Source organism: Sciurus vulgaris (genome assembly GCF_902686455.1).
Source record: "Sciurus vulgaris genome assembly, chromosome: 15".
Taxonomy (NCBI): Eukaryota; Metazoa; Chordata; class Mammalia; order Rodentia; family Sciuridae; genus Sciurus; species Sciurus vulgaris.
The window spans coordinates 83,981,638-83,999,106 of record NC_136476.1 but is presented as its reverse complement, the minus strand read 5'-3'; the positions used below and the strand labels follow the sequence as shown (position 1 = coordinate 83,999,106).

At 46.8% G+C, this 17,469-nt stretch overlaps 1 protein-coding gene and 1 long non-coding RNA gene across 2 annotated transcripts; both read right to left on the bottom strand.

Moving 5' to 3' along the window:
• Positions 1-516: 516 nt before the first annotated feature.
• On the bottom strand, positions 517-8,222 carry SET (SET nuclear proto-oncogene). The gene is made up of 8 exons (XM_079113442.1): positions 7,790-8,222; positions 6,229-6,286; positions 5,441-5,583; positions 4,890-4,993; positions 4,673-4,786; positions 3,786-3,956; positions 3,542-3,688; positions 517-2,372 (listed from the first exon to the last, which is right to left on the bottom strand). The coding sequence occupies exons 1-8, from the start codon at positions 7,860-7,862 to the stop codon at positions 2,349-2,351; spliced, it is 834 nt and encodes a 277-aa protein (XP_078969568.1). The 5' UTR covers positions 7,863-8,222; the 3' UTR covers positions 517-2,348.
• Positions 8,223-11,779: 3,557 nt separating this feature from the next.
• On the bottom strand, positions 11,780-14,713 carry LOC306645527. The gene is made up of 4 exons (XR_013759681.1): positions 14,530-14,713; positions 13,256-13,608; positions 12,969-13,078; positions 11,780-11,946 (listed from the first exon to the last, which is right to left on the bottom strand). It is a non-coding gene; the product is annotated as an uncharacterized lncRNA (long non-coding RNA).
• Positions 14,714-17,469: the final 2,756 nt, after the last annotated feature.

Sequence of the window (17,469 nt, the reverse complement as noted above, 5' to 3'; positions counted from 1 at the left end):
GTGTGTATGTATATATATATATATATATATATATATATATATATATATAAAATAAAGCTAGAATCTCACATGTACATAAAACCAGTTGTGGCAAGCTATAATTTTCATGAAACACTATCAGAGGCTGAAGTAGTAATACAAATTACAGAACTTTTATGAGTCAATTTTAAGACTTCAACATAAAAAATGCCAAATTATGATGTAATTACATTTAATTTGTCTGAGCTAGGCACAGTAACACAGCTGTTATTATACAAGTCAGCTACTTGGGAAGCTGAGGCAGGAAGACCAGTTGTGTGCATCAGTTCAAGACCAGCATGGGCAAAAACAGATCCCATTTAAAAAAATCTGTTCATACATTTTGTGCCAACTAGCTCCATCCTTTATATATAGATATTACCTATGGTATAATTACTGCTAAACTATTTGAGCAGTCCATTCCCCCACCCCAGTCACTAAGAATACATTATCCAATCCAAAGAAAGCAACGTTTTTCTACAAAACAAGGAGAATGACCCCAGTCCAAAAAAAATCTTTATGTTCCTTTATTGGAGCAAGATTCCTGACCGGTATACAGTGATGTATTTACTAAACAGAGACCTGTGCAGAAATTACATACTATCCATCTAGACAGGTTTTGGTTACACTTTGCCTATTGATGGAATAGTTCCATATATAAAGTTTTATACAACAAAAAGCTTTGAATTTGACCAGGCTGTCCATTAATTCACCTCTGAAAAAGTGGCATTTAATTTCAGCTATATTTTACAGCATTAAAAAGCTTATGCATTAGGTAGCTTTTCAAAATGCTACTCTCTGCACAGCAGCATTGAGCAGACAGAGCAGAGTCCATCATCCCACCCAGATCCACACATTGACGATGGAGATTTATGCCAGATACCTGGGACTTAAGAGACAAAAAACGTCTTCCTGACCACCAGCACGGACTTCTTACTCTGAGAGCCCATCTTCTTGGCCTCACTTTATAGAGCCAATGAAGACATGCCAGGAACTGTCCCACGTACAACTTGACATTAGAGCACCAGGTCTGTTTGATGGTGGCAGCAAGCGCTACTATATCCAGGTAAATGAAGGCCCACTTTAAAAACTGCCAATTTGAGATAAAAATCAAGGGTATAACTCAGAACTCAGTTTTGAGTTTCTAGTATCCCAAATGACATGTATATTTTCAGAAACCAATAGTAAATTGTACCCATGTTTCCCAGCTACGGAGACATTAAGACATTGATTCAAATCCCTTTACTCAATCCACATTGCCCTGAGGTCATCCTGCAAAGTGCGTATCAAAAAATACGAAGTTAGGGTGACAAAGTTTGACGAAGATGTTATTATACAAGTCAAACTTGGAAGGTCATATTAAAAGTATATCTATTCTGAGAGAAAAGCATCAAATCCTTTGTGTACACATTTAGTTTTATTGTAACAAAGCAACTTGTACACTTTTAACGTTTAAAACTGAGCATCATCTTTCCTTTCCAGTGAAAACAAAAAGAAAATTTAAAAATAAACAAACAAAATTACAATAGAGAATGTCAATTCCAAATAAGATCCTACAGGTTCTGCTGATTCTCTCATTGAGTGGCAGGGCTCAAGTCATCATTAGGAGAGAATTTTATTTTAAAAGTGTCATCTTAAACTGCAAGGATGTCCGTTAACATCACAATTAAACATGCCAAAGGAGAAGCCATGTTGTCAAAATGCCCACTTAACCCACCCAAACATCTCAAACCCACCCTTTGCTGACCTTCTATAACCCCATTTTTTTAAGTTTTTTTTTTCTTTTTTTAAACAAGAAAAAGTAGACAGATACATGTTGGTAATTGCTAACTGTCCATATTCACATAGAGACACAGTGTAATCTCTGAGCCCAATATACAGAGAAAGGAGGAAAAAAGCTAGAATTCTATGCACTACTACACAGGGGCCTAGCACCCTCCAGCTTCCAGCAGAGTGAAGGGAGCAGAAGGTTTTTCTTTTTTCCCACAGAGCACGGTGGTGTTGATTCCATACAGTTTGTTTTGAGACAGGAAGGGATAAAAATGAATTCAGAACAGAAGGGTGTAGATTCTTTTCCCATTATACTCTGCTCAAGGTACTTCCCCCCAAAATAAGTTGAGAACCATGGTTTGAGAAAAGAGACCTCAAGAACAGGGTGACTGAGCACAAGGGGGGGAGGGGGGAAAGAAAGGAAGGGGGGGGAAAAAAAAAAAAAAAAAACTGCAACTTGCTCCCAGGGACTGAATTAAAAGAAAAAAAAAAAAAAAAAAAAAGAAAGAAAAAGAAAACAACAAAGAAAAAAAAAAAGGTTGGAATCCATCAGTGTTCAATTAGTCATCTTCTCCTTCATCCTCCTGAAAGAAAAAGTGGGCAGTTAATTTTGAGAGCTAATTCTAAGTCCACTAACTTTCCTACAGACCATAATGGACCACATGGAACAAAAGGACAGTATACTCTGGGTACCACCCAATTTTCTGAACCTGTATTATCAATCTGCATTAAATCAAGGTCTAAAGACTCAGATATTGTTTCGAAAAACAACTTCCCAGAACAAACCAAATCACTGGCTACATTTCAGACCAAACAATCCAAATATAACCAACTACCTCAATTTAACCATTTAAAAATTCTATAGTTTACACTTGAGGATGTACCTCAGCAGAACTCTAGCCTAGCATGCAAATTCTATTTCCAGCACCAATTTAGCAAGGGATAGGGGGTTCTACAGTTTGTCTCAAACACACAAAAAAGAAAGCCCTTTCTTATTTGAAAGATTCTTCCATACCTGACCAGCTATACAACCCACATTGCTTCATTAAGTACTGGCTTGGCTAGGAGGGAAATACAGATTTTTTAAATTTTTTTTGGTACTAGGGATTGAACCCAGGGGCACTCAACTACTGAGCTACAACCCCAGCCCTATTTTGTATTTTCTTTAGAGACAAAGGTCTCACTGAGTTGCTTAGGGCCTTGCTAAGTTGCTGAGGATGGCTTTGAACTTGAGACCCTCCTGTGTCAGTCTTCCCAGTAGCTGGGATTACAGGTGTGTGCCACTGAGACTGGAGGGAAAGACAGGCTTCTATGGTCACAAAAAATGAACCAGAAAAGATGACCCAGTTAAATCACTAATAAGCCCAGCAAACATTTCCAGTTTACCAGGTGCAGTGGCACACACCTGTAATCCCCATGCCTTGGGAGACTGAAGCAGAAGAATCACAGAAGTGAAAGCCAATGTCAGCAACATGAGGTCCTAAGCAACTTAGCAAGGCCCTGCCTCAAAATAAAAGAATACAAAGAGCAGATGATGGGGCTCACTGGTTAAGCACCCCTAGGTTCAACTCCTAGTACCAAAAAAAGGAAAAAGAAACACCACATTTCCAGTTCTTAGACAATGAAATAGCTTATCTTCCCCCAAAATCCTCCCACTTGGTGTCAGGTCAGTTCTATCATAGTATATACCCCTCCCCCCCCCAGTGAAATCTTTGTACATTATCTTTTGGGGTTTATCCAAACTTTATTTTACCTCTCCTTCCTCCCCTTCATCATCATCTTCATCCTCTTCACCTTCATCCTCATCCCCTTCTTCATCAATATCTTCCAATCCTTCTTCTTCTTCATCATCATCATCATCTTCTTCTCCTTCCCCTTCTTCATCATCCATATCAGGAACCTTAAAAAAAAAAAAAAAAAAAAAAAAGTTAATTTAAGAACTAATTTTTTTCCACAAGAGACAAGTACCATTTTGAGTAAATGAACAATCATCTCACCAAGTAGTACTGCAATGGATTTGGCCAAATATCGTCTTTGATGACCTCTCCTAATTCATCTGCACCTGCATCAGAATGGTCAGTAAACCAGGTAAAGAAGCTCTCTGGTTCTTCATGCTGCCTCTTCCTGCTGGCTTTATTCTGCGTTTGACTTGAACGTTTCGTCAAATCCTAAAATGAAAACAGAAAGAACTTTTGGTATTAGTTCTCTACAACACCTAAACTCCCTACAATTAAAAAAGGATATACCCCAAAGGAGAACACCACAAACATCAGTGTAGTATAAATACTAAATGTCTAAAAGCAATTAATCATAAAATGTTCAGCAGGCAAAGTGGTTACAAAGATTGCTTTCCCAAGCTGGGTATGGTGGCACATGACTATAATTCCAGGGGCTCAGGAGGTTCAGGCAGGAGGATGAACGGTTCAAAGCCAACCTCAGCAAAATAAGGCACTAAGCAACAGAGGTTAAGACCCTGTCTCTAAACATACAAAAAACGGCTGGGGATGTCTTAGTGGTTGAGTGGCCCCAAGTTCAACCCCCACAGGCCTCCAGAAAAGACAGTTTAGCTTTTTCATAAAAATCAGTGCCACTTTAACTACCAGCAATAACACAGTAGAAAATCTTACAGCCAATTTATGAACGGATTTTGGGGAATGTCATGCCATTTGAAAAGCTCAATCACCAATGCAGGGGGTGGAAATTTAACTTTCAACCTCTAATGAGAGGTCTAAGGTATTGTATTTGGCTCCAACACATTGGAATTTTTATATTTTAAGGGTTGACATTTAATACTTTACCAAAGCACTAAGTACTAGGTTAAGTGGATCTACGAAACAAAAATAAACAAGATGTTATTTTTGTCCATTAACTCCTTAACACATACCTTTCCAGATTTCCATTTGATTTCAGTGGACTTTGAAGATGGATCACCACTCTCATTCAGATGAAATTCTTTGGAGAGAACTTTATTTTCGAAGTAAGGATTTTCATCAAAATACTGTAATAAATGATTGAAGGAATTAAGAAATCAATACAAACAGGTCTTCTCAATAAAGATCAAACTAATTTCAAAAGTGGCAAACATAATAGTAGATACTTACAAAATCTATTCTGTAACCTGATTTGATATCTTCAAATTCTGTCACTTCAACTCTGGTCAAATAATGCAGCGCCTCTTCATCTTCCTCCCCAAGCAGTGCAGACACTAGACCAGCAAATTACAGGTCAGTTGAAGTTTAAAGAGGCAAACATTGACAACACTCAACTGAACCCTTATAAGCTTTCCCAAGCTTAATGAGTAATTTTTTTAGTTGTAGATGGGACATAATACCTTTATTTTATTTATTTATTTTTATGTGGTGCTGAGGATGGAATCTGGTGCCTCACACAAGCTACTGGAAAGGTCTACCATTGAGCTACAACCCCAGGCCCTAATGAGCACTTTTGACTTCATAAGCCTACTAAGAGAAAGCCAAAATGTTCAGTGCCACTGAGGTCACTATCTTTTACCAATTAAACTGCAAGAGTATACTGTAAAAAATAGGAAACATTAACTAATTTTCTTCATTCACTGCTCACGCACCAATCTTCCTCTACTCCAATAAACTAACATCCTACATTATCTTTTAATAGTGATCTGCCCAAAACATACCTTGTGGATGGTTGACAAATGTTGTTACCCAAAAATTTGGGATTTTGGCGATCAATTCTGACCTCTTCTGAAAAAATGGTTGGCGGAGTTTGTTATATTTCTGTTCTACTTTCAATATCTCCTCACTGGCTTGTTCATTAAGTCTGAAGCAAAAAAAAAAAAAAAAAAAAAGACACTGGTGATGATCATTATTTAACAAATACAAAAAGTGTTGAAGACTACAGAGTATTTATTTTAATTTTTCTTAGGACTGCATAAAATATATACTTTTAATAATTGAATCACCTACTTTATGGTTAGAGGGTCAGCTAAAACTGCAATAGCAACTTTATCAACAAACAACAAGGAATAGTTCTTACAGTGCCCAAACTCAGTATTCTGGTAACATTGTATACTTAATTCCTTTACTATTTCCAGGCAAACTCCAAATCTACTTCTCTAAAGCATGATTTCTAAATAAAAACTGCTAACCAAGTAACAAAGTTGTGAGGCAAGTTAGAGCAACACTGATGCCATAATTCTAAACTATCTGAAGTCCTACATTACTATTTGGACAATTTGTAGCCTTCAAAAGCAAAACTATTCATTACAGGGGCAATGTACTTTCACCACCAAAACTTTCTGTGATCATACAAATATTTCATGAAAAATAACACTGACTCTACATAGCATTTCCAACCAAGACATAATGAGCTCCCCTTCACTAGAGAATAGAAATAACTGACCAGTTTCAATGATTACCAGGGCATTAGAAGCGTTTCAGAAAACTTCTCTAAGAAAAACTTTACCTGTCTATTTCATTTTGTACTTCATCAATATGTTCAATTGCTTCTTGTTGTTCTTTTTCTGCAAAAAAGGGAGCATAAGACTCAACACTAATAAGACAAACTAGTTTTCCTGACATTAAGAAACAGTCTATGATATGCAAACAGTTAAGCTGTTTTTAAAAAAGTGCCTACTACAAGGCATGCTCTCCACGTGTTCACACATGTAGTTGACAAATCACTTTTACATTTTAAGAGACCATTCACAAATCATGGTATCTGCTAGGTTACTCAGGAAAAAAGTGTTTTACTGTAGCACTTTTTAAGCATTCCATCACAAGATCAGAATCCAAGTCACTGAAGTTATGAATGGTAAGGGAACAGTCTTACTCAGAATTCCTTAGTGTGTATTAGTTATCACATTTATACGCAGCTGCTAACTAGTATATGGAACTAACCCTTGTCGATAATATAAATTGGGACACTACAGTGGATCAATCGTACCAATACTTTTTACAGGAAGCTTCTGCTCAGAATACCCATAACAACGAAGACATCAAGACACACCGATAAAGATAAGGAAGTCAGAACTACCACGCTGTCTTAAAACACTCGACTCTGCCTTCTTAGAACATGAACCCGGGATTCGAATCTGACCTTCCTCACTCCTCCAACCCAATTCATGTTGGACCGGTGTCACACGCGGCCCCGCACGATTTTGAGTACACTTACTGGGACTAAGTATGAGATCAGAGAACTATGAGGCGCAGGAGGAAGAGATCGAAAAGGGGGTGTGCTCCTAGTAGGTGCCCTTTTGTCCGGGAACGACTGCGAACACTACGAAGCTAAGTGGGCGTGAAGGGGCCCGATCGCGCGGCTCATTTCCGGTAACCATCCCGGGAACGCAGACCCCTGCCGCGAGAGCCTGCCGGCCGGAGGCTGGGCGTCCCACAGCCCAGTTAAAGACCCTGCCCGCGCTGGCCGCCGCGCCGGGCTTCTCCGCACGCCGGCGCCACGGGGTGGCCGCCCCACGTGGGGAGTGAGCCCCGGCGGGCCGGAGCATCCTCCGCCGGCCCAGCCCCGGCGCGCGGCCCGCCGCGTGCTCCCGAGCCCCCACCCCGCCCCAGCTCGCGGCTCCGGGCCGCCGGGGCCGGCCCCGGGTGGGGGCGCCGGGGGCGCCGCCGCGGGCCGCGCGGGAAGGGCTGCGGCGCGGGAGGCCGAGCGCGGGGCCGCGTCCGGCCGCACCATGTGGCGGCGGCGGCGGCGGGCTGATGGGAGCGAGGCATCATGGCGGAGCACAATAAAGAGAGGCTTCTCGGGAGGGAGGGAGGGGGAGGAGAGCGAGGGAGGGGGGAGAAGGGGGGGTCTCCTCCGCCCGCGCCGAGCAGGCCGCAGCGCCCCGCCTCGCAGCGCCGCCCGCCGCCGCGGCGCCACCCAGGCCCCCGGCCCCGCCGCGCACAAAAAAGGGCGCCGAGCCCGCGGCCCCCGCCCGGCCGCGCGCCCCCCCGCGCCCCGCCGGCGGCCGCGGCCCGGGCGGGCGGCGAAGATGGCGGCGCGGCCGGCCCCCGCCTCGCCCGCTCCTCACCTGAGGTCTCGTCGGCCCCGTCGTGGTTGGAGTTGAGCTCCTTTTTACTGACTTTGGCCGCCGGCGCCGACATGGTGCTGCTCCGCGGTCGGGGGGGGAGCGGGGAGGGGGAGAGAAGGGAAGGCGAAGGGGGCGGGCAGGCGGCTTCCCCTCACGCCACACGCGCGGGCGCCCGCTCGGTCCGGCCGCCTCCTCCCGGCGCTCGCTCGCTCGCCCTCCCCCTCGCTCGCTCGCGCTGCCCTCGCGGCCTGACGACGAGGGAGGGGCGGGGGCGGCGTGCCGGGCCCCGGCCGGGGCTCCTGCTCGCGGAGGGGAGGCGGCGGTGGACGGCTGGGCTCCCTCACTGGCGCTCCGCGCTCCGGCTCGCTGCTCGTTCTCCCCGAGCCGCCTCCTCCTCCACCTCCTCCTCACGGCGAGGGGCGGGCGGCAGAGCGCAGGCGCGCCAGGCCCGCGCGCACGCCCCGCCCCCGACCGGAGAGGCTCGCGCCGCCGCGCCATTGGCTGGGGCGCCGGGACGAGGGGGCGGGGCCGCAGCGAGGAGACACAGGGCCTGGCGAAGAGGCGGGAGGAAGGAACGCCGCGACGTACGGGCCGGCCCCCCGCGCCGCGCTCCCCTCCCCCGCTTTCCCCTTCTCCAGCCCGACCCGGGACATTTGCGCGCGACGGGCGCGCGGCGGCTCGAGGGGCGGGGCCTCGCCCGGCTGCGCGTCCCCCCACGGCCCGCGCGTCACGTGGTGGCGGAACGGCTTCCCTTCTCCGCGGGGCGGCGCGGGCTGCTGACGCGGGTGTTCGCAGACCCCCGAAAGTGCAGGCCTCGTAGTAGTCTGGCTTCACATCCGGGCCTGGAAATCACCCGCCCCGATTACGCGTCCTGGGACACCGCTGGGGCATCTGGGCGCCTTTTCGTGGGAGAAGACGGCACCTCCGTCCCGTTTTCCAGATGGGAAGCTTCTGTCCGGACCCAGTTTGCAAAAACCTGAAGCCGTCCAGTACACTCCCAGGGCCATTTCTGGGTTTCAGCTCACTTGCCAGGGAGGCCGTATAGCCTGGGGCAAGTCACGTCACTTTCCCTGTCAGTACCCGTTTCTGTTATGAAATTATAAACGTTGTCTGCTGTCATACTTAGGCAGGGCCACAGTAAAGTAGAAGCCCTCTGAAGGCAAGGAGGTACCACATTCACAAACAGGTCTTTTTGGGCCAACTCGGTACCTAGTGCTGGTCAAGAACCCATATCGAGTACCAAATTCCTGTTCCCCTCCCGCAGCGCAGCACAGCGCGCATCTTCCACTCCAGGGGATGTACTCTGTTAGTTCCTTGCACATTAAGGATGAGATGGGCTAAGAGGTCCGCTCTAAAAGCAAAGCCTGGAACCACCAAGTAGGGCGGAGGCATTCCAGTTTAAACAATGCTTTCCAGGTGACAGATGGACTACCAGCTCTGCTCTCTCTCCAGTGTGTCAACAACAGGGGACTAATAAAAGCCTAACATTTCTCCCTAGGTGTTTGTAACCAGAATTTGGGACTGGATTATTTGCCTTCCAGCACTTTTACTATCGGCTCTTAAAGCTCAAGAAGTCCCTTTGACGTTCCAGGTACTCTGTGGTAGATGATCAATAAATATTAAAATAGGGTCCATGGATAAAGAATACAAATGTCTTCTTGAAACTCTCCTCCAAACCCAGAAATTCATGGTATCCTTCTCTCTTAAACCTTTTTCAATTGAGTCCAGCTCCACTCTTATCTATCATAATTGGATAAGTCTCTTTAAAGTTTGAAGTTTTTTGAGCCAGGTCGAGTGGCGCAAGCCTGGGATTACCCAGCTATTCCCGATTGAGACAGGAGGACCGCAAATTTGAGGCCAACCTCAGCAATTTAGGGAGACTCTAAATAACAAAAAAACGAATAAGGGATGGGGATATAACTCAGTGGTAAAGCACCCCTGGGTTCAATCCCTTGTACCACAAAGTAAAGGGAGAATTATTAGCACCAAGGACAAATTGGTAAATGTCTAACAACTAGCTCCCAGGGGAAAAGATAAAACAAAAAGAAACCCCCTGATTTATAGCACTTGTTGATTTCAGTGATGTAGTTTCACCATGACCAATTTCAAGCCAGTGCTGTGATGTCATCGAGTTGCAAAAAAAAATCCATGACTTACTTGTGAGCAGGCTCTACTCTGCCACATCACTTGAGCATCTACCACGGGTCACGGGCTGTGATAATTACGTGCATTTTTCACTTAATCCTCACAAAATACAAGATAAATTTTAATGTTCCCATTTCACAGATAAACTTTTTTTCCCCTTTTTGTGGTGCTGGAAGGAACCCAGGGCCCCATGCACACTGGGCAAGCACTCTATCACTAAGCTACTTCCCTAGTCCCAAACTAAACTTTGACCCAAGTGGCAGAACCAAAATTTTAAACCAAGTTAGCAAATGACAAAGCCCTTGCTCTAAAACAGTGTTTCTCTTCCTTCCTTCCCCCACCCATGCCCCCCCTGACTTTTCTTTTTCTTTTCCCCAGTACTGGGGATTGAACCCAGGGGCACTCTACCACTGAGCTACATTCCCAGCCCTTTTTTATTTTTTATTTTGAAACAAGGTGTTGCCAAGTGCCCAGGCTGGCCTTGAACTTGCAATCCTCCTACCTCAGCCTCCTGAGTCATTGAGATTACAGATGTGCACCACTGAGCCTGGCCCCTCGGGGTTTTTGTTTGTTTGTTTTCTTTATAACTTCATTTTATTTATTTTTTTATGTGGTGCTGAGGATTGAACCCAGTGCCTCACACATGCTAGGCAAGTGCTCTACGACTGAGCTACAACACTAGCTCCCCTCCGTTTTTTAACGTGACCTACAATAAGATGTACATTCGACATCATGACCTGCTACACACCTCCACACAGAAGGTGATATGACTCTGATTTTCTCCCCCCCCCCCCCCCAGGTAAGTCTGCAAGTCACAGCCTACTACACTTACTTCTTGGGCCACTACTGGGATGACACTTGGTCTGAATAACACTGCTGCTATTTTCATCTACAAAGCCTGCTCCATGGGTTGGTACCATTGACCCACAGCATCTCCCAAGTGACTGATCCACCTGTTTCCCAAGGATACCCAGGGGGCCCAGGGAACCTTGCAGTGCTTTTAGATTAGACAATGGGCTTGGCTGCTCCTTACCCACCCTCCCAATAGTGCCTAGAGCCTTCCTCTTCCTGACCTTTCCCCACAGCACTTCTCAAGCTGAATGCCAGGAGCACACTAGGAAGTGGAAGAGAAAGAAAAAGCAAAAGAACAAGAGTTTCAGTAAACAAGGGAGGGGCATGGGCACAGCCAGAGATAATTCAGCACTCTGGGCATTGTGTCTCCCCTTCTCCAACACCAGCAGCTCTGCATTCTCTGCTTGGCTTCTCACCTCACTCTCAGTATTCCTCCCTCCGCCCCACCTCTGAGCTCTTGGAAGAGGAGTGAACAGCACAGCCAGTATGACTGGAACACAGGGATGCTGCCTCTGAAATCTTAGCCAGGATGGCCTTGAACGGCGCTCCCCACATTTCTGTATTTTTCTGATCTGTACAGTGCGGATCCCCAGCACATGCTTCTGCTGTCAAAAGGACTGAGCAGGTAGAGGAGCGCTCCGTTCAGAGCCTGGTGGGCCACCCATGCACACTAAGTGGCAGAACCTCAGAGGGACTGAGGTCGCACCCTCCATCCCTCTGGTCTTGTTTTTTTCTCCCAGAAACTAATAGAAGAAAACCAGGAAAAGTCACCCTCATTTTTCTGCTCACAGTGGGAAGGACTTTCCTCCCATCTGAGCAGCGTTTGTGCACCAGCAGCTGTCTTAAATGATTTACTTAGATATAAGTCCCAGCGGGCATGAGAAATAGGAACTACTGAACCCATTTTACCGAAAAAGGAATAAGCACTGATTAAGTCACCTACCTAACAAGATAGGTTTCACACCCTGACAGTGCCACACTAGGACGTCAGCTGAAAGGTCTCTGCATCCCATTGGAAAGGCCAGGGACTGAGACCCAGTAAAGTCAATCAACAGGTCCACAGGAGCACTGAGACACATCACTGCATCCAGTGCTCCTTCCATGAGTAGGGTGAGCCCTCAGCCAAGTGGATGTTTCCCGTCTGCTTTCCTGCCTTGGACCTGTCCAGACCCAGCCAGAGAAAGCCTGCTATATAAGAAAAACTAACCGGTACAAGAGTCAACTCTTCGTTTAGGTTCTGTGTCTGAGAAACTCAACTCTCATCTCAAAGTTAAACCAGCAAGAATGGGGAGCGGACATAAAACCAAGGATTGCGATGTAATGATGCAAGGGCCAGGATGGGGTGATTCTAGGTGCTGCGGTACAAAGGGGGCTCCTGAGGCAAAGGAGCTGGGGCTCGGAGGATGATGCCTGCAAGAAATGACTTTTCCCCAGAGCTGAGAGAGAGCCCCCTTGTGGGGGCTGTGCACAGGTAAGAGAGTGATCCTGGCAGAGGGATGGAAGGTACCCAGGCCCAAGGTGAGGAAATGGAGCCCCTGGAATTGAAGAGAAGCTAAAGGTACCAGAGCTCGGCCTCCACGTGGTGTCGGGAGCATAAACCTGGTGTGGTGGGCAGGGACCTTGGGGTAGGGCCCCAGAAGTATTAGTGCATATCTGGAGGGCAAATGGGAGTTAAGCCTGGAGTCGGTCACACGACTGGCCTTGCTAGGGCGGGATGGGAGAAGAGGAAGCTGGGAGCAGGAAGAGGCAGTAATTCAGGCCAGAGTTGTGGGCCAGTGGCAACACCAAGAAACAGAGGTGGACAAATCTGAGGGGATGGTAGAGACTGGACTGCCAAAGCAGGGGAATCTGGCTGGGGGTGGAGTGGTGGAGAGGCTGCAGCCTGGTTGGTGGTGCCACTTGCTAAGACAAGGAGCCCTACAGGCGGGAGTGGAGAAGTTGGGGAGACTAGCACAGCATTGGCGTTGGGCTGAGGGCAGGGATGAGCTCCCTGGTGCTCCTGAATCCCAGTCCTGTGCCTTGTTTCTTCCTCCACATCAACTTAATCCACCTACCCCTTATTAAAACCCTTCAAGGGAGCTTGGGGTCACACCTCAAGGAAGATTGGAGGGGGAAAAAAAAAATCACAGTCAATTCTTGTAAATCCCTTAAATCTCCAATAAAATGTCGTTTAGGGACTTACCACCCTTCGGCAAGCCGGGAGAGGCTGATGAATCCGCCTGCCGTGGGGCAGGAGGCAGTTTGGGTTTCTTCGTTTGAGACTGGAGCGAAGACTGGCGCTTGGGGGCCATCCTGTGAGGGAAGCCAGGAGCAGGCTGCGGTCTCGCGGCTCACCAGGGAGAAGTGCAGAGAGCCGGTGGCCCCGGCTGCAGGGGCTTTAAACCAGCCCTGCAGCCGCCCCGCCGGGAGGGGATATTTACATGACAGTGGGACATCGAGACCCCACGCCCCTTCCCCCAACCTCCTCACTCTCCCTCCGATCGGAATGAACTTCTTTGAGTTGCTCTCCCGCGAATCTCAGCGGGGCGCTCCTGGCACCGAAGAGGGGCCGCTCCTCCACGTGAAGAGTGAGCCCCAGGCTTTGTAACCTCCGTCTTCCTGGGAAACGGCAGCTCTCGTCCTCAGGCCATCCGTTCCCAAGTCCCCTCAGTAGGCAGTCCTGCCCCACTGAGAACGCGTCCTCCTCTTTGGTCCTCCCCTTTGACCTCCAGTCTTAAATTCATGCTGTTGGCTCACCTCGACCTGGAACCTTCTTCAGTCACCCTCACCCCCACTTTCGTGTCTGGCTGATTCCTTCCCAACCTCAAGGCTTAGCTTCTGGGCTAGAAGAAAAAAGGGATTCCCAATCAAGAATTATAACAGTAGAGCACGGGTTGGGGCCCTGGGTTTCAGTCCCCAGTTCAAACGGGAGGTCGATTGGTACAGCTCCGGAAATCTGTGTGCCAGGTCTACCAAAGCTGAGCGTGTGCACACGCTCTTACACAGCATTCTACTCCTGGCTGTGTTTCCAATGAAAACGTGTACACATGTGCGCCACTATGTGTGGTGAATGTGTACGAGAGTGATTCACGATGGCCCAAACCTGGAAACCATGTAAATATCTGTCACCAGTAGAATGCATCGAAGGAACATTATAAATCAATGAGGATAAATGAATTATGGCTTATGAGGAAAGATGTGAACAAAACCTACAATGTAGTTTTGTGGTTGTTTGTTTGGACTAGGGATCGAAATCAGGGGTGCTTTACCACTGAGCTGTATCCCCAAGCCTTTTTTTTTTTTGAGACAGGGTCTCACTAAGTTGCTCAGAGTCTTGCTAAATTGCTGAGGCTGGCCTTGAATTTACAATCCTCCTGCCTCATGCTCCAGAGTTCCTCCAGAGCTCCTCTCCCTGCCTACCACGCCCAGCCGAACAATGTTGAGTGAAGGGCATGAGACACAAAACAACAAACACTTATTTCAAAGTGAAAAATGGCTGGGGATGTAGCTCAGTGGTAAAGCACTTCTGGGTTTCATCCCCAGTACCCCCACCAAAAAAATATTTAAAGGTGGGGGGCAGGGCAGGGTGGGGGAAGGAAAGACAGACATCATTACCCTATGAACATGTATGATTACGCCAATGGTGTGAATCTACATTGTATGCAAACATAGAAATGAAAGGTTGTACCCCATTTGTGTACAATGAATCAAAATGCAGGCTGTAAAAGTAAAAGATAAAGGCGGGGAGCATTAAGATTCAGTACCTCTGGGTTCCTGGTGGTGTTCGGCTTCTAGGACGTGCTGCCCAGTGTATCTGCTGTGTTCTTTTGTGGTGCTGGGAATGGAACCCAAGGCCTTGCGCTTGCTGGGCCAGCACTCTACCCCTCCGTGACACCACAGCCCTGATTCTGGTACATGAACCCTCTGTTCACCAGACCTTTGATTTTGTCAGTGTCAGTGAGATTCCAGAGGTGCACACTTCTTTTCTTTTTCTTTTCCTGTTTTTTTTTTTTTTTTTTTTTTTGAGATGGGGTTTGAGTGCATTCAAGGAGTCTTCCTGTCTCAGCCTCTGGAGCAGGTGGAACTACAAATACAAACTACCATGCTCAGTTTTAATGAAACACTTTACAATGAATTTTGTAGAACTAACAAAATGTGTCACCCGGCCACTTGCAGCCCATGGGCCATGACGTGCTACCTCTGACACTGTACAATAATTTTCCTTTTTTTTTTTTTTCCTTCTGTGTGTTGTGTTCCATTCATTATGCTTTCCACCAAATAAACCTCAGACAAAAGTCCATGATGCCAATGCCAATGTGAAGCTCGAGCTCTCTCTGGTGGAAGAAAAGGTAGAGGATCCCCCCCTCCATTACTTCTCACATGCCTTCCATCCCCTCTTTATGAGCATCCGAGGGACTCTGGGCTTCTAATATATTTACAGTCACAGGTCTCTTGACTTTACAGCTGGGCAGGCTAAGGCATGGGAGACATGATAGGTTAAGAGGGGAATAACTAATAAGAATGCAGGTTCTGGAGCCATTGTATGACAGGGATGTGCTTTCTAACAAGGCTAACCCTCAATGTTTGCATCTGCAAAATGGGTGATAATAATACCTCTTTATTTCAGGGTAAGATTACCAGAGGATTTTCATTGTGAGGTCAAGAGTCATCTGTTCCCTCTTTCCCCCAGAAAAATCATCCAAAAGCAGAGTGGAAAACAAAGTGACAAGTCTTGTGGATCGAACTGGGAATCAGCTAGCCCCAAACCACAAAAAAGGTGGCCAGGGACGGGGGAGTAGTTCTGTGGTACAGCACTGGTCTACCCATGTGCAAGGCCCTGGGTTCACCACACAGCACTGCCCCCAAAATAAAGACTGGGTGACCAGACAACCGAAGCAAGAATAGGACATGTGCAGGAATTGATGACAGAGCCCCAGCAACAAATTTCAGGGAGTATCATCAAAGAAGATTCTAGAAGGGTCATCCGCAGTGTGGTACAGATCAGTTCCTACAAAGAAGGGTTGCTTATAAGGAGTGACTCCAAGGAGCTGTATGAAACAAATACAAATGACAACTACCCAGACATTCCACTTTTTTTTTAAACTGGTACTTAGGGGCACTTTACCACTGAACTGCATCCCTCTTTAAAAAAAAAAAACCTATCTATATATATATTTATGTATATATTATATATACATATTTTAGATGGGGTTTTTATAAATTGCTGAAGCTTTCCTCCACCCTAAGCCCACTCCTCCAGGCCTTGGAGGCTGGGATTACAGGCATACCCCACTGTGCCCAGCTTTTTTTTTTTTTGCGGTGCTGGGGGTTGAACCCAGGGCCTTGTGCTTGCAAGGCGAGCACTCTATCAGCTGAGCTATCTCCCCAGCCCTGTGCCCAGCTTTCTAGTTTTCTTTTGTATTTAGGAGTGCTGAGGCTCAAACCCAGGTCCTCTCCCATGCTGGGCAATGGCGAGCACCCTGTCACTGAGCTTCACCCTAGCCCAATCTCACCTTTTTTTAACCCACCAGCTTCACTGAACATCCAGAAGTCTGAAAGTATCCTGCCTGGGAGAGAGCAGGAGCTGAAGCTCATCTTTCCTAGGGGCAACTCAAATGGAGACAGCCTCCTTGGGAGGGCAACATAGTCATCAGGTCATATATCAAAAGTGCAAGAGCCCGGGCTGGAGTTGTGGCTCAGTGGTAGAGCAACTTGCCTACCACATGTGAAGCACGAGGTTCGATTTTCAGCACCACGTAAAAATAAATGAATAAAATAAAGGTCTATCAACAGTTAGGAAAAAAAAACATTTTTTTAAGTGCAAAAGTCCATACCTTTGACCCAGAAATTCCCCTTCTAGGAAATTCATCCTACATATTCACCGCACAGCTATGAGGTAGCACCTGAACAAGGCAACTCATGGCAACATGGTTCAGAAAAGCAGAAGACTGGAAACAACCATGGGGCTTGGTGGCACACATATAATCCCAGTGACTTGGGAGCCTGAGGCAGGAGGATTAATTACAAGTTCAAGGCCAGCCTCAGCAACTTAGTGAGACCCTGTCTCAAAATAAAATGCAGAGGGGACTGTGGAGATAGCTCAGTGGTACAGTACCCCTGGGTTTAATCCCCAGTACTGAGGAAAAAAAAGAAGAAAAAAGCATGTTCACTGATTTGGTTGTATGTCTTTAACACAGACCTTGAAGGACTCCCAAGTTGCAGTCCTGAGGGGGCGACTGGGTGGTGAGAGAACAGATGCAAAAGGGAGCAGGAGCTTTCACTCTTCACGCTGCTGTACATTTTGATTTCTTAACCTTACGAACATATTACATTAGAAACAAAACAGGCTGGGGGTGTAGTCCAGTGGTAGAGCGCTTGCCTAGGATGCTTAAGGTCCTAGTTCCATCCCCAGCACTGCAAAAACAACAGCGAAAATAAAAATAAAGAAGATGAGGGTCTGGGGATAGAGGACTCACCTAGAATGCATGAGACCCTGGGTTCCGCGCCGTACTGAAAGTAAAAGAAAAGAAAAGATAAAGGAAAATTTCTCTCAGTTCTGGTGCTTAGAACCATTTAATCACCTCACAGAGCACCCACCCAGCATGTCAGCTTGAATCCAAGCAGGCCAGATCCACCTTTCCTTTTCTGTCCAGCTTCCAAAATTTTAGCTTCCTGGATCCCCAGGGGTGTTACTAGGCAACTGT

Excerpts from the sequence above, each read along its gene's own strand:
- SET (XM_079113442.1), bottom strand. The coding sequence starts at position 7,862 with ATGTCGGCGCCGGCGGCCAAAGTCAGTAAAAAGGAGCTCAACTCCAAC. Across the intron at positions 4,787-4,889 it reads CAGGTTACAGAATAGATTTT|TATTTTGATGAAAATCCTTA; the intron begins GTAAGTATCTAC and ends CATTTATTACAG. Across the intron at positions 3,689-3,785 it reads ATCCATTGCAGTACTACTTG|GTTCCTGATATGGATGATGA; the intron begins GTGAGATGATTG and ends TTTTTTTTTAAG.